Source organism: Apodemus sylvaticus, chromosome 5, assembly GCF_947179515.1.
Source record: "Apodemus sylvaticus chromosome 5, mApoSyl1.1, whole genome shotgun sequence".
Taxonomy (NCBI): Eukaryota; Metazoa; Chordata; class Mammalia; order Rodentia; family Muridae; genus Apodemus; species Apodemus sylvaticus.
The window spans coordinates 108,226,896-108,253,236 of record NC_067476.1 but is presented as its reverse complement, the minus strand read 5'-3'; the positions used below and the strand labels follow the sequence as shown (position 1 = coordinate 108,253,236).

At 42.2% G+C, this 26,341-nt stretch overlaps 1 protein-coding gene across 1 annotated transcript in view; it reads left to right on the top strand.

Annotated features, from left to right (window-relative positions):
• Fbn1 (fibrillin 1) overlaps positions 1 to 26,341 on the top strand; it is a 198,915-nt gene that overhangs the window by 105,245 nt on the left and 67,329 nt on the right. The window contains exons 10-23 of the mRNA XM_052183469.1: positions 2,572 to 2,730; positions 3,974 to 4,159; positions 4,706 to 4,846; positions 6,593 to 6,712; positions 10,201 to 10,326; positions 11,848 to 11,970; positions 14,760 to 14,882; positions 15,941 to 16,093; positions 20,175 to 20,228; positions 21,514 to 21,639; positions 23,110 to 23,235; positions 23,764 to 23,883; positions 24,114 to 24,251; positions 25,606 to 25,656. Of these exons, the coding sequence (XP_052039429.1) occupies positions 2,572 to 2,730; positions 3,974 to 4,159; positions 4,706 to 4,846; positions 6,593 to 6,712; positions 10,201 to 10,326; positions 11,848 to 11,970; positions 14,760 to 14,882; positions 15,941 to 16,093; positions 20,175 to 20,228; positions 21,514 to 21,639; positions 23,110 to 23,235; positions 23,764 to 23,883; positions 24,114 to 24,251; positions 25,606 to 25,656 (1,746 nt within the window). The remainder of the gene's footprint in view (positions 1 to 2,571; positions 2,731 to 3,973; positions 4,160 to 4,705; positions 4,847 to 6,592; positions 6,713 to 10,200; positions 10,327 to 11,847; positions 11,971 to 14,759; positions 14,883 to 15,940; positions 16,094 to 20,174; positions 20,229 to 21,513; positions 21,640 to 23,109; positions 23,236 to 23,763; positions 23,884 to 24,113; positions 24,252 to 25,605; positions 25,657 to 26,341) is intronic.

Here is a 26,341-nt window from a genome sequence, read left to right as displayed (position 1 = left end):
CATGACGACCTTTAGTCATTTTCCAGAATCTATGTTAATCTAGGTCTGAGATTTTGCAGTAACCTTTAATGGGTCTGGCTTCCATGCACTCTGCTTTGTCCGACTTACCTTCCTAAAATAGCGATTTGATTAAGTAACATTCTTGCTTAAGCGTCTCAGATACTTTTCACCAGGACATGGAAACTAGTGATTTTCAATCTATGTCCAAAGTTTCCACACAAACTGCAGGCATGTCAGTACCTGCATTTATACATGCTCCAGGTAAGACAATACACACACACACACACACCCCACATGCACACACACATACCTCACATGCACACACATACACGCACATACACATACACACACACTTGTACACACACATACCCCACATGCACACATACACACACTTGTACACATACACCCCACATGCATACCCTCTCCTCCACAAATAGCAGGTCCTCTCTTACATGTTGTGTGTTTTACTTGTCTAAACACAGAAAATTAAATGAAGGTGTAATTTATTCTTTTTAAAAACTAATTTAGCCTATTTTTAATTATATGTGTATATGACTTTGTGTACTTGTGAGCATAGGTACAAAAGATGGTGTTGGAGTCCCTGAAGCTCAAGTTATTAACAGGAGGTTGTGAGCCTTCTAATACAGGTGCTGGGAGCCAAACTCAAGTCCTCTGCTGATGCCATTTGTGAATCAAAGGCTGCAAATCACCTGATGGCAGCTTGTAACTTCAACCCCAACTGTCCCCATTTTACTACAAGGACCAAGAGTCTCTGACTCACTGATTTAACAAGCTAGCCATCCAGATCTGTAACCACTTGGTATCAGTTAATTTGCAAAATAAGTCATTAGACTGTTAAAAGTTTGCCATTGGCAAGTGTAGGTCCCAACTTTGCTCTGAAGGAGAAACCATTCATCTGCAAATTATATGTACACATTTCATAATTTGGTCAAGTGTTTACAATTGGGTTTTGACTACCAGCTGGGATACGAATCAGGCTTGGGGTTCTCTGCCCATTCTTAATAGCCTTTGGGTTCCGTGCCCAAAATATTTAATAACATAATATGTAAACATTAGTAGCTTTGAAACCTTTCAAGTTAGAATGTAGGACTTCCATTTTTCCACTATGTTCACAGAGAGGTATCCCACTTCCGGCTTCCCAGAACAGGCTTGTCCACACCCTAGGCTAGCTCTATCTGGAATATGACCCAGTCTTGCTGAGATGTCTGCCCAGAGGTACCTGAACCAGAATTAACATTTTCTGGGAATTGCATCTGCACTTGCCGGTGGTCATACGTACCACTCAGAAATTGTGTTGTGTCTGTGATGCTGACCCTTAGTCTTTTTCTGTGGTTCATCTAGGTTTGACTTATCCTTCTTTGCTTAAAGTAAACAATGTAAATGTTCCTAAATTATGCATGTTTATCTTTAAGTATTTCAACAGTAACACCATCGAAGGTTTTGTGTTCTTCAGAATGTCTCAGACAAGTGTGTGCAGACGACCCTCTATGGCAAAGCTTGATGCTGAATATGCAGACTTAAAGGGTTTTGACTGCCAAAACGATTCACTTTACAAAATCCATTATTGCATATTGTATGTTAAGTGAAAAGCATATTTCAGATACGACTTAAGTTTCTCAACTTGATTCAATACATGACTGTACGGGGATGTATTTTCCTTGGTGAGCCTTGTGTGTAGATAGAAATAGGTGTTTGCCCCTTGAGATGGTCTCCTCTTCCCAGGAACACCTCAGGAGCTTTTCCTGTGCCCTGAGCTCTTTTTGGTAGCTGAGAGTTGTAGCATAGTGTGTAAGCTGTTGTCATGACAGTCAGACATGATGTAATCCAATAAAAGTGATCTATAGAAGAGTGTCCCGCCATGCTGCTTTGAGAAGATACTTTTCTGCCAAAATGAAAAGAACTCATCTAGAACTGTTGATTCCCTATAGAACTAAGAATTTGCAGTCTATGATGTTTTGGAATTTATTAACGATTAACCCTTTGAAAAATTACTTAGAGCCTCAGGACAAAAGGGAATCTGATTAATAAGCATTAGATCTGGCTGAAAATTGGCTTCTCCCTTCAAAATGCAGCCTCACAAATCTGAAGCACAATTTCAGACTAAAAACTAGTTAATGTTTTTACAAATGCATTCATATAAACGTTTGTCTAAAGTAGTTCGGATTGCATAATTTAAAACAAAGACAACCCAAGTTGTCTTAAATATAGAGATGCGCCTTTATGAATAATTGTCTGTCACCACTGGTAATTGTCTTAGTCTTTTTTTCCTATGACACATTGGTTTAAACCATTTCATCTTACCTTGGGTATGGAATGTGGAGTTTTGCCCAAATGTCCCAGTGTGCAAGAGCTAGGTGTGAGACAAGGCATTTCTGATTGCATACTGGGCCAGCGGAATGTTCGAGGGCTCAAAGTTTCCTTTCTAGAGTGTACACTCATGGGTCATCCTGTCATAGCCCCAGGGTGAGGCATGGAGGTCTTGAGGCAGAGGAATGTTGTCCCAAGCATGATCACAAAGATTAAGTGTGTATTTTTTTGTTTCTCTCTCAGATGTTCGCCCTGGTTACTGCTACACGGCTCTGACCAACGGGCGCTGCTCTAACCAGCTGCCACAGTCCATAACCAAAATGCAGTGCTGTTGCGATCTTGGCCGGTGCTGGTCTCCAGGGGTTACTGTCGCTCCCGAGATGTGTCCCATCAGATCGACTGGTAAGAGTCCATCTCCATAGCATCTCTATATAGCATATCCCATGCAACGCTTCTGAGCCCATGGCAGTGTGTGCAGTACAGATCCAAATGATACTCAGGTAAATCAACAAGATTCCAGAAATGTGCAGAGTGTGCATGGAGGAATCCCCAAGATGGTGCGCAGGTAAAGGCTTGTTTCTAGATCTGCTGGTGACTTAGTTCTCTCACTGCCGTAAAGCAGCATGGAGTCTTTGTTTTCTCTTATTCTTCAATGGGGACTTGGTGGCTCTCCTGTGGCTCTTACCAGCTCAGAACGATAAAGCCCAGCTGTCCTACCACATACTTCTTCCCTTTCCCTAACATTCACCACTTTTCTCTTCCCTCTGCCAAGTCCTAATGTTTCCCTTCATAGCTTCCTATCTGTCTGTCATATCTCCTTAATTTCCACAGAAAGCTGATCATTCTGCATATTGAATGGTTGGGGTAGCCTCCCACGTGTGCAATGGGAGATCTGCTGTATACATTTCCCAAAGTACAGCTCACCTGACGATCGCTGGAGAGGGGGTAGAGAAAAATGTCTAGGATATTTTTGTTAGTATGGCCACAGGTGATATTTGCTGGTCCAAACAACAAAACAACAACAGAACCCCAAAACGAATGAGAGTAGGCCCTCGTGTGGGAGGCACAGGCTGGCCTGGTGCCCAGTGTGAGAAGGTCAAAGGTGGCTTTGAACTTCTACTCCTGCAATGCTCTTTGTGTTGTCTTGCTAGGCCTTATTTTGTGAGTCTGTGAGTTTTGAAGTGATTGAGATTTTAGTGTAATGGGTCTCATTACAGTACTACCATCTATTTATGTCGTACTTCTCTCCAATAAGGACACGATCCTTCTGATGAGCTTTTTAGATCCCTGAGACAGCCACATTGGGTCCGGTGGAGAAAGTGACACCTAACATTTTTCCTGCTGGGTTTCAACGTGTAAACGAATGTCTTTCTAGATTTTGGAAGGAACATATGGTATCTGCTCTGGACCTCCTCCTCCTCCTCCTCCTCCTCCTCCTCCTCCTCCTCCTCCTCCTCCTTCTTCTTCTTGACTTAAATTTTTAATTATTGTCTCAATGTGGTTATTGTGTACATATTAAAAATATGAGTGAAAAAATTTTTTTCCGATTGGCCAATGCACCGTGATTTCGTAAAGACAAGGCTTCTCTGGTCTCATGGCAGTTCCGGCTCTACTGACTGTGTCCTGTTGTATTGTATTGTTCCAGAGGATTTCAACAAGCTGTGCTCCGTCCCTCTGGTAATTCCCGGGAGACCAGAGTATCCTCCCCCACCCATTGGCCCCCTTCCTCCGGTTCAGCCCATTCCTCCTGGCTTTCCTCCTGGGCCTGTGATACCAGTCCCTAGGCCACCGCCAGATTATCCATATCCGTCTGCGTCGCGGGAACCACCAAGTAAGAATTCACAAGCCACCTACTCACTTTCTCTTGCATTAGCAAGTCATATTTTTGACTCATGTCCCTTTTCATTTTAAATATATTTTCGCCAATTGTTAGATGAAAATTTTTGCATAGTTTTACAAGTTTCTAGAGTTCCCTGTTTTTGTTAATGAGAATGGAAGTCTGGTTTGTCCTAGAGGTGAATGTCATGTTGTTATTGATATTCCCAATCAAATGTGGGAGGGGTATGGGGAAGACTAAAGTCACATTCAGAGAATGAACTAATGGCAGAAGATACACGGCATTACACCGTAGGTCATTTAGTGTACAAAGTACTTAGATAACTGCCAACACCTTGATGCCCTAGTTACTTCCCAAACTGGAGGTTTGAGCATAGCGAGGTGGCTGGGGTCAGGAGAGGCAGGCAGTGTGCTCTCTGAAGGCTCACCCTTGCCACGTGGTGCCTCCTTTAGGACTTGGTATCTCGTTCACTATTGGCAGATTAAGAGCTGATGTCATTGATGGGAAGAATGTTGATGGGGTTCAATGCTGTTCTTCTAGGGGTGCTGCCTTTCAACGTTACTGACTACTGCCAATTGGTCCGCTATCTCTGTCAAAACGGGCGCTGCATTCCGACTCCCGGAAGCTACCGCTGTGAGTGCAACAAGGGCTTCCAGCTGGATATCCGCGGCGAGTGCATCGGTATGTAACTCGTCACTTGATTGACACTGACAAGGATGTCTTAGTGTCCTTTTGCTGTGAAGAGTCACCATGTCCACTGCCCATTATCCTCATGGTGGAGATCATGATGACAGGCATGCAGGCAGACATGGTGCTGGACAGTAGTCGAGAAATCTACATCCAGATCCTCAGGCAGAAGGAGACACGGGCCTGACTTGAACATTTGAAACCTCCTCCAACAAGGCCACTCCTACTCCAACAAGGCCATACCTTCTAACCCTTGTCAAGTAGCTCAACTCTTTAATGACCAAGCATTCAAATCCATGAGCCTATGGGGTGGTTTTCAAACCACCACAGTCTATACTGGTTGTTTATTGCTGTTGTAACAAATCATGCAGCCTCATACAGTGACTCCAAACAGTAGAACATTATTATCTTTGGCTCTTAATGACCTAGCTTTAAAAGCTAGGTGCTGGTAGGATCATATCTTCAGAACCTCTTGGAAAGAAAGAATTTCCTGACCTTCTCAAATTTCTCAGACTCTGGACGCAAGTAGGGCATCATGGCCCAATCTTGTCGAGACTCCCGGAAGGGCAGTGTCTTCAGTCTCACACAAGGACAAGGAGACTTCTGGGCCCGACAGCACTTGGCTGATGTGCATTTGCCTTAAAATAAACTTGTTTCTTAGCTCGGTTAGTTCTTGCTTTCTCAAAACTGTTTGTTTCCTGCTCATATGGGCATGCATCTAGAGGTTTTCCAGAGCGACATAGGAGAGGGAGGGAGGCGTGTGTGGCTCAGGGTCAGGCTTGACTCTTCTCCCAAGATACCTGAACACCAACAAGGCTTTGCTGAACCTTAGTTTATTCATATATAGCAGTGTAGACCAGTGGGTTGAGTTACTGAGTATTTAAAGCAACCTTGGTACTTTGATATTAAGGCTATGGAGACTGCCTGGTCAGGTGATAATTGAGAACCTCCCTTTAAATAACCATCTATCTCCATATATATTATCCTTACATTTTTAATAGAACAGTAGGAGATGCTTAGACATGAAGCAGACCTTCTTTGTATAAAAGGAAAAAAACTTTAGTGTCTTTAATTTTTTTCCCAGTCCTGGGAGTTAAAGCCATAGTTTCATACACGCCAGGCCAGTGCCACCCCCCCCCAACATCCTTAGTGCACGTCTCTATTTATTTGTTCATTACTTTTTTTTGGAGATAGGGTCAGTCACAACTAAGTTGTCTAGGCAGGCCTCGAACTTGTAATTGTCATGCCTCAGACTCCTAGTAGCTGGAATAAGAGCCCTGTGCTTTCATGTCTGACTGTTTGGTTTTCTTAGGCCATAAGAAAAAAGTATCTATTATCTCAGAGTATATTTGTATTCTCTGAAAATGACACAAAGAACGCAGGTGAACTGCTCAAGCAGTCTTGCAGTGGGTGGAGCGGTGGCATACTGTGACAGAAAGGGGAGAGATATGTCACTATGCACTCTTCTTTCTTTCTTGAGTTTTTCATTGTGGAGAAAAGGTTCCACTACACAGTGGTAGCTGACCTGAAACTCAGTAGGTACTCTAGACTGTCCTGTAATTCAGAGAGCCATCTGCCTTGGCCTCCTGAGTCCTGGGATTAGAAGTGTGCCCCTCCACCACCCAGCTTTGCCATTTTCATATCTTAAAGGAAAATGTGTTTTTATTTATGAAGAAACCTGTGAAGCCTTAAGACTTGTGAGCTGTTGTACACACTTCACTGACATGTTGTGTTTTATAGATGTTGATGAGTGTGAGAAAAACCCGTGCACTGGTGGAGAGTGTATCAACAACCAGGGCTCCTATACCTGTCACTGCCGAGCTGGTTACCAGAGCACACTCACCAGAACCGAGTGCAGAGGTAAGGGACTCTTGGGGACTGGGGTGTGTCTGTCCCAGATGAAGGCTTGGCTTGTAAGGAATCCGGTGAAACATAAATGCAAGAGGTTAATCCCCCTCCCCCACCACCCCTACCTTCACTCTCACCCCACCCCACCCCCACCATCACTAGATGCTTTTGGTGCCTTATTCTAAACCTCATTTCTTTGAGGATGTTTCTACAAAATCTGGCAAGCATTCAGATATTTTGAAAGCTCTCTGTGTGCCGAGGAATAGCTTATTTTCACTTCTTTTGAGTTATTTCTTCTGGTGGTTCATCTTTCAACCAGGACACAGGGGATGTGGTTACTGTGTGTGGCAGAAACTGGGGAAAGCCTCTATTAGAATTATATGTCACTAGTTTCTCCATAGTAAGGAGGATGCGGGCTCTGCTCCTAGCAGAGGTCAGCAGCCAACAGCAATAACACCTGAAGATTGCCTGAAATGGTGATTCTCTAGTCCTTCCTGAGGCCCACTGCTGAGAGCCAGCCCTTGGCAGGTTCCCCCAGCCATCTGTACACATTTTGCCATTTCAGAAACACTGTAAATATCTTTTCATCAGGGTTGCCACTCAGGTTTATTTCTTTTTCTTTTACTAAAATATAAAAAGTTAATAATAATTTTTGAGAATTTTAGACATTAGTAGAGTGCTTATATAATTTCTACCTCGCCATCATCCCTTCCATCTCCTCAACCCTTCTTAAACTCACCACTTCTTCTTTAATTGTTTACACACTCACATGTGCACATGCACAATCACATGTGTATGTGCACACACATGCACTTATATGCACGTGTGCACACACACACACACACACACACACCAGCTTGCTGAGTCCATGTGGTGTGCCCATATGTAAGTGCTGGCTCCTAAGGAGGCTTGTCCCTGAAAAATGTCCCCATCTCAGGAACCACTGATTCCCTGTGGCTCTTCATGTAGGTGTGGGACCTTTTGAGGTTTCCCTGTCCATGTTGGCATGTCACAGATTTCTTCCTTAAATAATTTATTATGCTGTTCAATATGCCTTTGGTTAAATGACATTTATGTAGTAAGTTTTTGGAGTAGAAATTAGTAATATATACCTCCAAGGCCTCTAAGAACTGAGAGCTTTATCTATATAGTCAGCATAGAATGAGTTGTGTCATTAATCCAGCAAAACTAGATTAAAATAAATAATGAGTGAGCTAAGCGAGCACTTAGTTTTTAGACACAGGGCAGATTTTTTAGATGTAGGGAGATTTCTGCCACTTAAAAATATGACTTTACTAATACAAGTTGGTTATTTGCCTTCTTTAGCAAAAGCCCTTTGTGTGAATTGAGAGGGTTTGGTGTTCATCCCTGAATGACTTTCATAATCTTTGAGTTTGGTCAGATTTGGAGACATAGCACCATCACTGTATTTAGGTACCCTGCCCAAAAAGGTCAATTTGGGCAGGAAATAAAAACAAAAACCGGGAAGCACAGTCTTTTTACACAATTCTATTAATAGCCTATAATCTGAACCATATATCTCAATAAGTAGAGAGGCCCTTGTTGCTGTGAAGGCTCGATGCCCCTGAGTGTAGGGGAACACCAGGGTGGTGATGTGGGAGGGGGATGGTAGATGGGGAACACCTCATAGAAGCAGTGAAAGGGGGGATGGGATGGGGGTTTGCAGAGGGGAAATTGGGAAAGGAGATAATATTTGAAAAGTAAATAAATAAAATATCCAATTAAAAAGTCTGAATAGTTTGAGTATGTAGCTGATTTAAGAATCCTCTTAATGCTTTAGCTGTTAATGTAATGTGAATGTCAGTGGTGTATTGAACATTTCTCAATAGAAGAAACCACTGTTAAGAGGCTTGGCTGCTTATAAGCTATGACAAATCATAGATCAGGAATTGGTGGGGCAAGCAACTGCCAGGGTTAAGGGCATGCTGTTACCCTCAACCCGAGGCTTGGTTAGAGATGAGGATGACCCCACACACAGCTCCACTACCGGCTCCTCTATGCTGCTAAATTTACCAAGGATAAGAGCACGCCTGTTGTGTTTGGAGGACAAGAGTCTCTGCAGAGAAACCTAGGAGGCTGTGTTTTCAGCTCATGCGGTATGCTTGGGTCAAAGGGGACAGAAGAGAAACACCAGGAGGCAAGTTTGAGTAATAAGCTTTTACACTGTCTAGATTTCTAGAAATACACGGGATGCCCTATGGCATTCTAAAAGTAGTGAGAAGAAAAGATGAACTCGTTTTCTTCTTTATTTTAACCTCAAAAAAAAATATAAAATGTTAGAATCGGTTCAAGAATATGTGGACTTTTGCTATTTTTCTTTGTGGAGCAAGACAGGTTTTAGTGAGCATTAAGAATAAAGGAAGGAGGAAAAAAGAAGAAATCAGAGGAGTTTGGCACAAAGATCAGACAGAAGAAAAGCCCAGACTGCTTCAGCTAGTCCAATGGCTCACACAGAAACCACTGTGGGATCAGCTTGGAAAGAGAATGCGTAGGAGGGTCAACCACAGACACCGTGCAGACGCTGGGCAGACAGGGTAACTGGACAGGCCGTAACTGCACATTCCTCGAGAGGGTGTGCAGGGTGCTCATACTCAGGGCCTCCACTCAACACGGATGGTTTGCTCTGAACCAACTCCTCATAGTTCTGTGCGTTCTGGGAACAGAAAATGGGAATGCCTGTATGCTGCAGGGACAAGAGTGGTTTAGCCATCCTCTGTAATGTTCATCCATTTGTAGTCCTTAGGACAGGAGGGACAGACCCAGGCTACCCTGCTGTCCATCAGGTGTGGGTTTTCAATAATGAAATAAAGAATAGTTTATGTCATTTTTAACATTCCTATTATCATCATCGTCATTTTTAAGTGGAGGAGGAGACACCCTTCACAAGAGCAGTGCTTGGGTTGATAGCTAGAGTAGTCATAAAGTTTAAGCTAAAAACTATATGCCTGCTCAATGAAACTATACTTGGTCCAGAACTGCTGTGAGGCAGGTGGACATCTTGTAGTTATGTGGAGAGTTGTTAGGGGGAACTGAGCAATTTCTCAAAAAAAAAAAAAAAAAAAAAAAAAAAAAAAAAAAAAAAAGAAAAGAAAAGAAAAAGAAAAAGAAAAAAAAAAGAAAAGAAAAGAGCATTTCTGTTATTGTTTCTGATATTGTTATAAGATTTACTTTGTAATCATATTTGAAGTGATGTTAGCCAAAGTTCAATATAAGTAAATTATCTAGAAAAAATGGTGAAAACCTGATTTTGTTCATATAGTTGAAATCTAAGCAATCTTAATAGAAAATCAGAGTGAATGTGACCTATAAGTTCTTTTCTGCCTCATAAATTTCTGGCATTGAAGATCCTGCATACATGAAAGATGGTGGATGTTATCAGTTGAAATCCTAGATTAAGGTTATAGGTTTTGAAATGGAGGGAGAAAGAGTAATTCCAAGTCCTCCACATTAACTCTATTCTTTTTTAATTTTAACCTCAGACATAGATGAGTGCCTTCAGAACGGCCGGATCTGCAACAATGGTCGCTGTATCAACACAGACGGTAGCTTCCACTGCGTGTGCAATGCGGGCTTTCACGTCACTCGGGACGGAAAGAACTGTGAAGGTAATGGAGGGTCTGCAAGGCCACTCCCCTCCCACTGAAGCTTCCACATCCCAAGTCATGAACACCGCAGAGTCAAGCCCTGTGTGAAAGGTTGAACTGTCAAAAGTGTTTCACATATTTCTTTCTGAAAGGCAAACCTGAGTCCCCATGTTGTCATGAGCACAATCAGTCACACACACTAGCAGCAGTGCACGTTTGAAGGGACCTTATGGGGATGATGCTTTTCCAGAATGTTCCATTGCTTCTGAGTTCCATGCAATCAGAATTTGCATGTTGTGGAGTTCTATACAATAACAACAAACAGAACAACAACAAAACGATATTTAAGCCCATATCTTCTATAGTCACGTATAAACCTGTTATGCAGAGTGCCTGCCTAGCAGTAAGACCCGCTCGCCATGGCTGGCTGTGTAGAATTGCTTTGAGAGGAACAAGGGGTGGGTGTGGAGAACCAGCCTCTTATCTTGACTTCTGAAGTCATCCTGTGACAGGCTTTCCCCTGAGGAATATGTGAGAGCTCTAGGGATGAGGTTCCACTTTGTGGGCCTCCAGCAGAAACTAAAGAATGTTCTTTATCATGTTTTCCAAGCTCTTTAGGAAAGATCCCAAGAATCCGTTAAAATGTTGAAAGAATTTCAAAATTGTTCTTAGGAACATGTTTGGCAGAATATTATCTCGGTGATTCAATCCACAGACTTAAGGCCAAAATTCCCAGTTAGGGTCAAATCTATTATTTTTTAAATAAAAGAAATAAAGAAAACCCGTAAATTGTTTTAGTTTGACTAGAAGCCTGTAAGCGAAAGCAGGTCATGTCTAGAGGTGCCGGCCTCCCAGGAGAGCTTCAATTGCTCACAGACCAGCATGCCCACAAAATTAAGAACTGTCTTTGTGATCAAAGGGACCTAAATATTAGAAGCTCAGCTGGATCCCATAGCCGAGTCTAGCACTGACCAAATTCAGCTTTGCAATATCTATTTCAGGTTGCTTGAAATGACAAGCTTTCTTCTACTTTTTATTATTCTTCAGATTACTGTTTTTGTGAATTTCATACAATGCATTTTGATTACATTTCCCCCTCCTCCAGCCCCTCCCAGATCCTCCCTCACCTCCCTACCCACCCAGCTTCATAGTATTTCTCTCTATGGTCTTTTATATTTTTTAAAATGAACCAAGGTTTAGCCTAAATACATTTTCATTCCCAGTAGCCTTAATTTTTGTTTCAGTTTCAGTTTCTTGGAACGCAAATCTGTGAACTCAGAAAGCTAACTAAGGTGTTAGCACTCCTTTAGGTCTGGGGATCAGTTCTCCCCCACCCCCCAAAGGATCCCGCTAACCCATCAAGAGTCAACCTGAACTTGCGACACCTGTTTCACGAGCCTTCTGTTTGTTTTATCATAGGGATGAAAATTAGCCTTAGGCTATATTAACATAAACTAATACAGAAATGTGCAAAACTGGAGTTGTATCCATCCTGGCCTGCCTTCCTCTTCTTATCAAGCCAATACGTTTCTCTATTTCTAGATATGGATGAGTGCAGCATCAGAAACATGTGCCTAAATGGAATGTGTATCAATGAAGATGGAAGTTTCAAGTGTATTTGCAAACCTGGGTTCCAGCTGGCATCAGATGGCCGCTACTGCAAAGGTAGGTGCTACAAAACCCCAAAGTGGATTCTTTGTCCGCTTTTCCTTCTCTCTACCGCTTCTGGGAAGATTCTCCCCATGTAGTCCCCGGTCTCTGCTTTGGAAGCCTGACTGGTATTCCTTCTAGCATTCAGCTGTCCAAACAGCCACAGTTGATGAAACAAGGCTGGTCTTGTTTCAGAGAAAGCATCTGGGTTCTTCTCAGAGGGCCCGGAATCAGATGAGGTGTGGTGACTTAAGGAGCTGAAGTGTTAATCCGTTCCAATGGATCTAATGATCTTTCTAAAGCTGGGGAATAAGGACAGTTGGGTGGTGACATTTCTTGATCATTTTTTTTGGCCAACTCATCTCATCTTCCCTTGGGGAAAAATTCTGACTTATTTGTGGTGCTATAAGGATTGGTTCATCTAGCTATCATAAGAAACAACAGTGAATTTAGGTTTTGCCAAGTTGCATAAGCTGAGGAGGAGGAAGAAGAGGAGGAGGAGGAGGAGGAGGAGGAGGAGGAGGAGAAAAGTACAAAGTAGAAAAATAAACCAGTAGTCAGGGTAGCCTGATAACATTTGAAATAATCTCATTGCTTCAAGTATTGTCAGCAAAACTTGGAAGTTCCATTTGTGCTGTAAGGGGTTCTAACAAGAGTTGCTGGCAACAAATTTGTTCCTGTTCCATGCTATATGGAGTCAGTGATGAGTAACTGTTGCATGTAGATGCAAGATACAAACTGGAGTCATTCTTCTCAGATCCTTATATGTAGTGTAGTCCAGGGTGTCTACTAAGTGGCCAAGAGCCTCTGTTCACAGTTCCCGCTGCAGAAATGTGGCATTGGATGCTGAGAAGGCAGGATAAAGTCGCAGGGCACCTCTTCTGACTGTCCCTAGTTTTCTGCTCTGGTTAACGTACAGTGGAAGAGAGTCTTGGATGTCTTCAGTTCTTGGCAAGGTGTGTACTTTCTCCAACCTTTAAAGAGTTTCCAGCCCTTGGCCATTTACCTGCATCCCCTGTGACCTTCACACTGGTGGCTTGTAATAGTGTGAAAATCCGTCTTCAGGAGAAAACAAACAGTTGACTTTTTTCAAAGTTTGAAGTAGGAAAATGGTTTCTGTACACATTAAACCCTGTGCCAGGAGGAACTGACATGGAGAAGAGAGTTTTGCAACATTCCGCAGTAAGATAAAGTGTCAGGGTATACAAATTAAATACTGTACATGTGTGGAAAAGAAATGGGAAGGGTGTGATTGATTACTGGGCTATTTGAAATGCTGAAGTGTGGTGACCGAGGTGGCAGCCTCTTGGCATTAAATTACGCTGTTTCGGAGGACGTTATGACCTCAAAGATGAATGTAGTCTTTGAAGCCATTGGTGATCATGGAAACTGTGTCTTTCACATAAATGGTGTTGTTGAATTGTGTGGAAGAACTGATAATTGCACTGGCTCATCATTTTGTAGCAAGAGAAGGAGGAAGAGAGGGAAAAGGGAGAAGAGGGAAGAAGGAAGAGAGAAGGAAAAGAGGGGAAGAGGAAGAGAGGAGGAAGGAGGAAGGGGGGTCAGTTTGTACTTCTGGTCTCATCTTTCCCCCTTGGGGAAACACACTTGGGGTGCACGAGAGGGCAGTCACCATATGCTGCTTTTCCTTATACCATGTTTCTCTTGCTGTGGGATGAGATTTTTCTCTTCATCTGTCATCCTGAAGCCACAAACACGTGATGGCTGAGAGCCTTGTCACCGGAGCCTCTGCCAACCGAGGGACTTCATGTTCCACTGAGAAGCCTTCGGGCTGCTTTTTAGAATATAGTCTTCACTGTCTTACTGTAGGTCTCTGCTTGACCAAAAGGGTGCCTGAAACAAATGGACCAATCTGAGTTCACATTCTTAAATGTAACTGCTGTTTTTAATACAGTCTGAACATGAAGTCTTGGACCACCAGGATATGTTTCATGCCAAATAACACAAGCTAAGTAAAACACAGAGGTGCTTCACTCCCAATTTGCCTTTTTAAGGTCAGGAGAAAGGAAACAATTGCATACTCTATTGTATATTGTAAAAGGACTGTTGGAAAGTGACTTGGTTCTGAGCATCCTTGTTTTTCAAAACTCAGTTTGGGTACCATTTCTACTTTTAATGGCGGAATTCTCTACTATTGTTAGTCTGAACCCAATGACATCTTTTACAGTATTTAAAGATATGCATATGATACTCAAAATACTCAGTAGTGCTTTAAAAAGATTTTATCAACTTCTAGTGTGCCTTTGAGTGTCGTCCTGACCAAGGGCTGTCATCAAAGTCATCCTGTGTTTCTCTCTGCACTGTCTCTCTAGTGTTCCCTCTGGCATTTAATGTCTGCCTCTGGCTAACGGTTCAGAGGTCTCAGGGAAGGCTGGTACTAGCGGGGGTGCCAACCTGTTGGCTGCAGAAAGGAAAATCTTTCTGCACAGTCAAAGATGCAGCGTATGTCAAGCTAGATCCAGGCATGGCTACAGTGGGATGTGCTGCCCAGAGTCCTGTGCCTTCTGGTCGTCATTTTTCTCCCTCCACAAAATCTGTCTGCCTTTTGTGTTCTTGTATTTTATAGCAGGCATCTTGGGAGGATTCTATTCTAAGATGAATTTTAATAGAAAAGTACCAACTTGGTTGATTTCTCTCTTTCCCATCTCTGGAAGAACACTGAGCAAGCATCTCACTGACATGCCTCTGCAGTCACTGAGCATCATTTTCCATGGTACCTTGTTCCGTTGTTGCCATAGTGAATGTGTTCAATGGTGTTAATGAAATGCTTCTTCCTGCTACAGATATCAATGAGTGTGAGACTCCTGGGATCTGCATGAACGGACGCTGTGTGAACACTGATGGCTCCTACAGATGCGAATGCTTCCCTGGATTGGCTGTGGGTCTAGATGGGCGTGTGTGTGTTGGTAAGAAAAAAAGCCACAATGTGATTTATGATAAATACTCCAGGAATCAGCAATGCTTATCAATTGCAAATGTAATTTGTAGCAAGTGAGATACAATGATTTCTACTGAACAAAGATTTTACAAATCCAGTTCTCTTCTTGAATAAATTGGACACTAATGTTAGGAACCAAAAGATAAGGTTAAGTAAAGGAGAGGCTGGGAATCCCCACCTTTTCTTCTCTCCTTTCTGCCCCAACTATATAGCTGTCTTTAATTTTCTCCCACGTTCTTTTGTGGATAAAAGTCTTTAGAATTGGTTTGCGTATGTATACCATTTTATGGTGTGTATTTTAATAGAGAATTAAATGTCCAAGGGAAGTGCATGATGGCACAGAAACATGGATAATTCATGAGCATGCAAGGACAGTTTTGTATGGCTTTGAGATATGTTACACAACAAGACTTTTATCCAAACTATTTTTTAAAAAGATACTCAGTAATCCCTTTGATTTAGGAAAGGATTGGGTCAAGCTGGAAATTCCTTTTCTAGAGAGAAAGATAACACGGCTTAGTTGACCAACATTTGCAGGTTTATATAATGAACCTTTTACAGATTAAACTTTCTCCCTTTTGGAAAGTAAACCCAATTTAGACATTCAATAACTGCCTGTTTATTTTTGAGTAAGCCCCGTTTCTAATAAAGGTCTTATTTATCACCATGTAAGATCCAGCCTTCATGCAGTGTTTATAAAGTTCCTGCTCTGTGCATGCCTAAGGAAGACAAAAATGAATAAAAAATAATCGCAGCACTTAAGGGTCTCACAGTTTGCTCAACTACGATCACCAGAGGAAACTGGTCGATGCTGGCCATTGGTCCCCACTGCTGAGACCCTAACGAGTTTTTGGAGCTTTGTATTAGTTTTGATTTTTTTTTCCTCATTGTCAAGTACTGAAAACACAGGCATTTTCTGTGACTTAGAACAGGGCAATGGAGAAATAAAGGCATCTTTGGCTTCAATGTGGGGGCTTTTATCTGTTTAAAATGACAGTACAATGATGAGTACTTCCTCCCGTTTAGACACACACATGCGGAGCACATGCTACGGAGGATACAGGAGAGGCCAGTGTGTGAAGCCATTGTTTGGTGCTGTTACCAAATCAGAATGCTGCTGTGCCAGCACCGAGTATGCATTTGGGGAACCCTGCCAGCCCTGTCCTGCACAGAATTCAGGTAAGTGGCAGCATGGAGGAGCCGCATCCTGCCAGCCTTCTGCCACCATCCATGGGCTTTGCTTTCCTATAAGTTACCAGGAAAGGCTGTGTTGTGCTGCCAGGGATATCTTATAAACCCTTGTAGGGTCTTGGCAGAGGCTAGTCGGTGTCTGGACACATGGTACTCTCCCTGTCCTCACTGTTATTTGCCATGGGCCTCTGTAGTTCATATGCCTCTGTAGGAACCACCCCACCTCAGTCCTGGTCACATTCCTGGGAACACATGCTGTTTCAGGATGCTTGTTTTTTGCGGGGGTTGTCTATTAGAAAAGCAGAATTTTACACAGTGTAAAAGTAAATAACTTTCAGATGACCCGAATATTCCCAACAGCTCCCCAGAAGGCCATTTGTGAATTTTGTTCACAACCCACATGTTGATTTTGGTGCACTTTTCTTAAATGGCTTTATTCAACTTTAGGGAAAAAGTATTTTTCTAGAGTTTAGGTGGCATGCCTAGTGAAAAACACCCAGGCCAGTGAGTCACAATTCTGCTTCCAAATTCACAGGCAGAAAGATTGGAGAGAGATTAGTTATTTGTCCATAGCTTTGCTCATTCAAGTATTTGAAAAGGACTTACAATAATAAAAATAATTATAAAAATGAAATTATATGGAAAGAAATCTTCCATATAATTATTGTACAAGAAATCTTTAGTGTTCTGACCTACAAAATAAATTTCATTAGATGAAATAGATGGTCCTATGCAGATATAATTATTTAGATTCATAAGGAAAAATCGTTTATTGGAATATCTCATGCTACCTCCCATATGCAAATTGTGTATGCGTGTGTATGTGATACAACAGTAGAAAAGGGCGGTGAAATGGGAGGAAAAAGAAAGTAATGACATGTCTGTATCATGAAAGCAGAGACAGGGATCCTTGAGGAGAAAGAAGAGAGCTGGGAAGAGTGAGGAAAAGGGGGGCTTTGAATAAAACTAGCATACATTTACTACGAAAAAATGTAACTTATTGAAATGAAGGAAGGGCTGGGCGGTGGTGGTGCACGTCTGCAATCCCAGAACTCTGGGAGGCAGAGGAAGGCAGATTTCTGAGTTCGAGGCCAGCCTGGTCTACAGAGTGAGTTCCAGGACAGCCAGGGCTACACAGAGAAACCCTGTCTAGAAAACAAACAAACAAACAAACAAAAAACAAAAAACCCAACAACAACAACAACAAAAAACTGAAATGAAGGAAGGTTGGCCTTCACTATTTGAATATGATATGTGATCTTAAGGTAGCTTAGCAATGGTCTTTTGTTGTCCTAATTCTAGGGCTAAATAAAACAAATAAACAACCTAAGGAGTTAGTGAGTTTCCCCATAAGGTTCAGTTATTTCATCTCCTTTCTAAGTAAAATTCATTAAAAATTAACCTAGGTATGATTTTTCAGTGCTTTGTAAATAAAATTAACCTTTTAAATTACAGTGTTTGAAATGAATATCATAAGAAGTTAAAGGGATGACACTAAAAAGAGAGGGTTGCTTTGGCTGGGAATAATTCACTAATTATCTGTATGTCGTCAAAAATCAGTTAAATATGCCTTTAATACACTTCAAATAGTCATTCAAACAAAATGACTGCATAAAATGCTACAGTCGTATATTATGTCCTTGGTTGTACTAAATTTCTCATAGACTTTGATTTTATAAGACAGATGTGTGTCAGTAAAGCTGTACAACGAGTACATACTGTGAGCAGAAATGTAGTGCACACAGTTCTTTGCTTTAACAGTTTCCCCTCTGCACCAAGGGCATCTCCAGAGAGTGTTTGTACTCAGGGGAATGACATGGGTTTAGGAAAAGGTCACTAAAGAAACTCAGTTTCTTGAAGCAGTGAGGCTTAGTGGAAGCTAAACCAGAAGCCCGCAACCGCTAACTTCCGGCTCATATTTGTGCTTTTCTGTTTGAGGATATTTGCATGGAAAAGGTCCACAGAGAGAAGTTCTTTTTTTTCCCTACTGGTAGTTGACAAGAATGCCAAACCATGGAAGATCCTCTCAGACTCTCATCTCAGGAAGGGGTGATATAACCTGTACTGATAATCCCTAGAGTCTCTCAGTCAGCTGAGGGAGAAATTGCAACCCTGTGAATTTCCAAGGTCACCGTGTGCTGTTCAAGCCAAGTGGGCTGTGAAGAGCTGTGCCACTGGTTTCTAACCCAAACCGTGTGGGTCAGCAAGTCTTCCTGCCCCCTCGGCCTCCAACTATTTCCCTCTCAGAAAGCAGTCACCTTAGGAGTGCAGCCCCGGGCGCGCTTCTATGCTGCCATGCTGCTGTCTGAGGCACTACCCTGGGATAGCTTAGGAAATAGTTATTATGATTATGAACTGCCTGTGTTTATGTTATCTCCTTAAACCCAGAGAGCTTCAGTATGAAATGGGGATGAGTACCCAGAAGAGAGGGATTTGCTCCTAGCCATAAGTACGCTAGCATTCAGATCCCTCAATTACACAGAGCAGCTGGGCCTTGGCCAGTGGCAGGCACGGTGACCATGCTGTGCCTCTGTGTAGGCTGAACATCAGCTAATCTGAATTAGCCACGAGAACACTGTCCACAGAATCGCCATGGTTTTGTCTTCTTGCTCTATTATTCAGTTCTGTGAGCATATTAATAGTTAAGAGTGTGAGAAGATACCAAAGATACATTTTTGTTCTGGTTTTGTTGTTGTCTTTCAGTCTCTGGCTTTTAAAGACACAGTGGCTGACATATTCCTCCTTGTCCCCTTTTGGTCTCTTTTAAACTGCTTTTTTTTAAAATAACAAAAACATCTTACTGCTTCTTACAAAACATAGTCTTTGAAGGATTAATTTTTTTAATTTATTGATATATTTATTTACATTTCAAATGATTTCCCCTTTTTTGGACCCCCACTCGATTTTTAATTCTGCTTTCTTGGTTTTCTTTGTTTGGTTCATTGGTTGGTTTTGTGTGTGTCTGTGTGTGTGTCTGTGTGTGTGTGTGTATGTACAGTCTTTATTTTTGAGACAGCGGCTCACTATGTAGCCTTGTCTGTCCTGGAACTCACTAACCAGGCTGTCTTCGAACTTAGAGAGATCCTCTTGTCTCTGTTTCTTGAGTGTTGGGATTAAAGGTGCATGCCACCGTACCTGGCTAAAGAATTCTTTTTTTTTTTTTTTTAATTTTATGTTTTCCAAACTTATTTGACTACCATCATCAGAAATAGAGAAAGTTTTTGTTCCCTCTAATAAAGTCCCATCCACCATGTGCAGCCTCCATAGTGACTCTTGATTATGGCTGCCAGAAACCATGGGCTGGCAATGCTCCGTCTCATCTCTGTGCCTTGTATAAAGTCTGGTTCCAGGTGCTTGCATTTCTCACTGTTCATCATTACATCCCTCTGAATGCTGTTAAAATTGTCTCTAATGCTTCATAAGTATTAGAGGGCTGATTCTGTCACAAGTCTTGGGAGTGATTCTGCACACCTCAGTTTATAAGAAAGAGAATGATCTTAAAGTTTATCGAGAGTTTTCCTGTGGATTCACCATAAAAATGAGCATAGTACCCAGATGATTCACAGCTGTACTTGCACGTGAGCTCAGCTGCTCTGCTGTGTTCTTGTGAGGAGAGCCCAGAGAGTCTGTGGTGGACAGAGGACATGTGAGAATCTGATTGTACTGGAAAAACAGCTAGAACTGAGAAACAGAACTATTCCCAGGATGGCAGGGAAAAGTTTTATTAACAGCGAAGAAACCACATTTTAACAGGCACATTTCACTGTATGTGTAAAGTGTTCCCTGGTGAACAAAATGAGTTGTAGGAAAAAAACACTCTTTCCAAAAGCGCTTTGCCCAAGAAAGTGTTATGACTCGCCTGTATCCTTCAAAGTCACTTTCCTCAGTGGTGCGGAACGCTTAAAATGAAAGCCGGGTCTGAAGGGGACTCCCCAGGAGTTCCTCCCTGTTCTGTTACCACTTTAGCTTGGTTCTCCTTGTTTTGGAGGAAATGATTATGTGAGCCAAGGGCAGAATTGACCTGCTCTGCAAACAGGGCACTCATTTATTATCTGATAATTTATTACAGCGGAGTATCAGGCGCTCTGCAGCAGTGGACCGGGGATGACATCGGCAGGCACTGGTAAGGAACGACTTTCAAGTTTCCTGACTTACACATGTGCGAAAGACAGTACCGCACCTTCTCTGGCTATCTAGTTACTGTCGTGACACAGTCTGGCCTGACACCTTGCTGACTGCCACAGGTGGTGCCCCCATGGCAGAGATCCTGTGGCACCTTGGTGGCTGTGGCTGTGGGGCTTTCTCACTGGCCTTTTCCTGGGGACAATTTATGGAGAGCTATAGATGAGATACAATGGCTGGTGTTTCTCATTCTAGAGAAGTGGCAGCCTGAGCCTTTTATGAGCTTCCACTATCAAATACAGCTGAGGATTTTAGGGTGGACCAACAGTTATCCATTCAATCTAAAAGATTTCTTCACTCTAAAAGGTTCAGCCTTAAGATACCACTTAGATTTTCTAGCAAGAAGTCATATCAGCTAGCTGAGTTGGAAGAAAATAAAATATTTGTGTAGAAATAGGAGAAATGTAGGGGGTCACTAAAAAGAATAGAAGCAAAGGAAGCCACTGAGACGATTGTAAAGATGGTGACAAGAAGAAGGGACTTCCTCACTCATATGAACTTGGCTAGGGGTTCCAGGGGAAAGCTAGACTGACTGATATACTTCATCATATGTGTGGATGAAGATGAGGAGGGCATAGTGATGAAGAGGGGGAGGGAGGAGGGTGATGACGAAGGAGTCTGTGAGGATCTAAAGAGCTGTGGCAAGGGCGTGGGGATGAAGCAGATGACAACCCTGACTGATGCAGACCATCCATCCATGTACGGCTACTGTCTCCCTCTCTGCTATTAGAGACCCGCTGAAGGAATTCCCCACACAATGTGTAGGCGGGCTTACTTGAACACCAAATTTGGAGCCAGGAAACACATGATTGATACGTTAATTTGAAGATATTGTTGAACTTAACAAAAATTGAAAGCAAGGATGATGTAATCACCTTGGTGGCAGGATGGGAGGCAGACGCACTAAGGAAGAGGAGGTGTCATGACAGGGACTTGGGCCCTGTGCATACTCTCCCTTCATCCTGGCTCTTGGACCGTTAAGCGCATCTGCTTCATTTAGGGATCCTGGGTGATCTTGGTCACAGCTCAGATGCCAGTTTCCCTCCAGGGTCTAGAGTTGGGGAGGATGTGATCATCTTACAGTGGGCAAAAAGGAGGAAATATTCTTTTCCAAGTGAGCCCACTGAGAAGTTCCAAGGTCACCGTGCATGTTGTACTGTTTTGTGTTGTTTTCATTTCATGTTTGTTTTAGAATTTGATTAACTTTGAACTTTTTTGTGGTGTAGATATAAACGAATGTGCATTAGATCCTGATATTTGCCCAAATGGAATTTGTGAAAATCTCCGCGGGACCTACAAATGTATATGCAATTCGGGATATGAAGTAGACATAACTGGGAAAAACTGTGTTGGTAAGGAGTCCAGCTTGATTTTCTGGTGAAGAATCACATTCTACATTCACTTGGTAAAAGAGGACCTTGTTAAGGGTAGGAAATGCAAGTGTCAGAGCCTTTCTCAAATGACTACAGAGCCAGTCCACCAAAATAGTTCTCCCAACTACTCATTAGATTTAATCAGAAAGTACAGCTTGTTTTCAGTAGTAATTACTCTATGTTGGTTTTAACAAGCACCCTTTTCCATATGATAACAACCTTTAATGAAGGAAGAATCCAGAAACTAAGTAAATCATTTGGTTGTGGATAAAACAGTCAGCCTAGGGCATTAGTTTTTTCTCTAACATTCATTAGTTGCCTAGAAGAGTATTTTCTGAGAACGTCTTCTGTCTGGAGTGACACACGGCCTTGTGTTTCCCAAAGTTGGCCTTTTTAAAACCAAGATACTTATGCTCATTGGGAAAGGGTGCACATATAATGATATGTAAAGTGGTGCATTTTTTTTATTTGAAGAACAAGTACGCCTTTATGGAATATGATGAAAACTGATAAATTTTAAGATAAACTAGAAAAACCTCAGATTATATATTTTTATTTCTATTTAGGGCTTTGGGGTTAGGCATCCCACTTTTATTTTGGTGAGATTTTAGAGCCATAGCTAGGAAGGTCCCTGCCCAAGGAGCTGATCTAACTTTGAAGCAAGTAATTGATTATTCAGGGATAACTCAGACTGATATAAAAATCTGTTCACTCTTCCAGTCTGGCACACAGCCTATCAAGTATCAATAAATTGTATGTACACTGAACTCTACTGCTGCTCATATAGCATCAGAATCTCCAAGGGCTCGGATGAACCCAGGAGAAGAAAATCCCTGCTTGCATATGTCCCTGGCCCATTTGAAGCCTCCTGGTGTTTGAAACTCTTGGAAAATAGTTGTGTTCCTTATAGTATTCTGATGACTTTCCATGTGCCGTCTGCTTAATAGAAACATTGCTTCTTGTCTGATTTTCTCACATTTTAAGCAATATACATACATATATAAGCACACACACACACACACATATATATATATATATAGTCTATTAAAGTATATTCACTGCTGTGTTTGGAGTAATTTTACATGGCCTTTTCCTCCCAGTACTGGGATTACAGGTGTATACCACCATATTGAGAATACTTTCTATTTATTTATTTTTTCCTTAAAGCACTAAGATTAGTCCTTTTTATTCTAATGCTACAGAAGTAAAGATAACTAATTTTCAGAGAATCCAAGAAGTGAATTAAATAGCACCCAGAAGCCTGAGGCTTTTAGACACTTGGTTTGGACAGGAAGAATAAGCTCCTCCCTGTTTGGGGTAAGCCAATGGAACAAGAGTCTTGCCTCTTTGGTGGACTTGATGATACCATTAGGAATTTAAAGACCTAACCTAGCTGGCATTGCATGCAAGGGACAAGCTCTTTCTAACCTTCCTGGTTGTTCTTTCCAGATATTAATGAGTGTGTGCTGAACAGTCTACTTTGTGACAATGGACAATGTCGAAACACCCCTGGAAGTTTTGTCTGTACCTGCCCCAAGGGATTTGTGTACAAACCTGACCTAAAAACCTGTGAAGGTACCTGTGCTTTTGTTCTCCCACCACATGCCTTACTCTCTGGGAAAGGCATTAGACAACCTTAGGAGTGGGTGAGAGTCTACTTTAGATAATCAAGCCAGTCCTGTTGGGATTCTCTGCTTCCAAATGGCAGTGCACAAATTCCAGCCACAGACAGTACATCCTGGCCCATGGTGTTTTACTCCCTGATCCATGGTGGTTTCAGGGCGTTCATTTCTATTTGCCTCTAGCTGGCATTTTCACATGCCATTACTTAATAGATGAAGAAAATGTTGTGCATGCATAATTTGAATCCATAATTTTATCCAGATTTTTCTGAATACAAAGACTCACCATGTGCCAGTTTCTATACTAAAGAAATATGCTCAATTAGTATTTTGACATTCCTTCTAGTTTGGCAAAAACCTGTTTAGGCCCGCTTTACTGTCTAATGAAGACTATGTGGTAGCAGTTAAGGCCAAAGTCGAGGTATGCATTTTATGCTTAAGACCAGCTTTCAGTAGTAACGGGGACCTGGTTTTGTTTCAGACATTGATGAATGTGAATCGAGTCCCTGCATTAATGGAGTCTGCAAGAACAGCCCTGGCTCTTTCATTTGTGAATGTTCTCCTGAAAGTACTCTGGATCCAACAAAAACCATCTGCATAGGTATGTATCCTTCTGAGAATGACTTTTTTCAGTGTTTATCAATAATTTAGCTCTCCTACGTTTAATGGTTGCTTTGACTGCCACAGAAGTTCAGATATAAGAGTGACATTAAAATGATTATTATTGCATGTTTCTTAATGCCACTCTAGCTGAAATTCTAGTTGGGTTTTTGTATATGTTGGGTTTTTGATAGGATGCTGTTAAATGTCCGTCGCCTCCTCTTTCTGCAGAAACCATCAAGGGCACTTGCTGGCAGACTGTCATCGACGGGCGCTGTGAGATCAACATCAACGGAGCCACCCTGAAGTCCGAGTGCTGCTCCTCCCTCGGTGCTGCCTGGGGGAGCCCGTGCACCATATGTCAAGTTGGTAAGAGAAGCTGTGCATGGCTCTGACTTAGGACCACGTGGAAATTTAAAGATGACCTTGATAACCAATATCAAGGACATCTATTTTATGTGATTCTGGCCAGGGTGCCATTTTCTATCCCCATGCATTCACATGATTAGCTTGTGACGGTTCCCCTGAAGCACCCGTTCCTGCAAGCTGGGCTTTACTAGTGGAGACATCTCATTGCTACTCTTTTTTTTTAATTAAATATTTGCTTTATTTACATTTCAAATGCCATCCCTTCGAAATCCCCCTATCCCATCCTCCCTCCCCCTGCTTACCAACCTTCTCCCTCCCACTTTCCTCACCTGGCATTCCCCTACCCTGGGGCATGGAGCCTTCAGAGGACCAATGGCCTCTCCTCTCATTGATGTCTGAAAAGGCCATCCTCTGCTACATATGTAGCTGGAGCCATGGGTCCCTCCATGTGTATTCTTTGGTTGGTGGTTTAGTCCCCGGGAGCTCTAGGGGTACTGGTTGGTACATATTACTGTTCCTCCTATGGGACTGCAAACCTCTTCAGCTCCTTGGGTCCATTCTCTAGTTCCTCCATTGGAGACCCTGTGCTCAGTCCATTGTTTGGCTGTGAGCCATGAGATTCTACCTCACACCACTCAGAATGGCTCAAATCAAAAACTCAAGGGACAGCAGATGCTGGAGAGGATGTGGAGTAAGATGAACACTCCTCCATTGCTGGTGGGATTGCAAGCTGGTACAACCACTCTGGAAATCAGTTTGGTGGTTCTTCAGAAAACTAGACATAGTACTACCTGAGGACCCAGCTATACCACTCCTGGGCATATACCCAGAAGATGCTCTAACATGTAATAAGGACACATGCTCCACTATGATCATAGCATCCTTATTTATAATAGCCAGAAGCTGGAAATAACCTAGATGTCCCTCAATATAGGAATAGATACAGAAAATATAGTACATTTACACTCAGCTAATAAAAACAATGAATTCATGAAATTCTTAGACAAATGGATGGAACTAGAAAATATCATCCTGAGTGAGGTCACCCAATCACAAAAGAAAGCACATGATATGCACTCGCTAATAAGTTGATATTAGCCCCAAAGCTTGGAATACCCAAGATACAATTCACAGACCACATGAAGCTCAAGAAGAAGGAAGACCAAAGTGTGGATACGTTGGTCCTTCTTAGAAGGGGGATCAACATACCCATTGCTGCTTATTTATGCGATCCCGTGCTTATTCACAGCAGCAAAGTTCAACTCCTGTCCCAGGCCCTCCTTCCAGTTTCTTCTATTTATCATGACAGAGAAGTCGAGATAGATGTCGTTAACATCGCTTTGTTTCCTCACAGATCCCATATGTGGTAAAGGGTTCTCAAGAATTAAAGGCACACAATGTGAAGGTATTTCTTATTACTTTATAAACTGTGCATTTTTGTGTGTGTGAAGACTGTTTGTGTTAACGTGACCTCAGTAAAGGAGTGAAGGAGCTTCATAGTGAGGAATGTGATGCAGAGAAAGAAATTCCAGAGAGCCACAGAACAGAACAGATGTTAAATGTGCAAGCTGCTGCCAGGGTTAGCTCACTATGGCCAAATGACAACATGGCTGGATATACTTTAGAACAACTGCATTTTTTGGAGTGGCTGCATTTTCAAAACTCTATCTGCAAATCAGGAGCAAAAATGCAAGACATTTCCTTTTTCAAAGACTTTGACGTTTGCATTCGTGGTTAGAAGCCCCATTTTATTGTTGTTGCTTGTTTATCTGTATCGCATTTGTGGGTGCTTTAGAGGGGTGAACTCAGTTGCCTCTATTTTCAAGGTCCATGTGGACCCTCTCCAGTTCACTGTGGTTCTTTCTCATGGAGTCCTGAGTAGATAGAGGTCACGGTGACTAACAGAGCCTGACATGACACAGCAGCTGAAGCTTTTTAAAAACCAACAGTCCCGTATGTGGGATAAAATGGAGGGTTTTTTTTTCCTGTTAAAACAAAGAAGAATCCTACAACCCCCACCCAAGGGCTTTGCTTTCCAAATGATGACTGAATCCCTTGGCTTTTTTCTGGTTCAGACCAGCCGTTCGTAA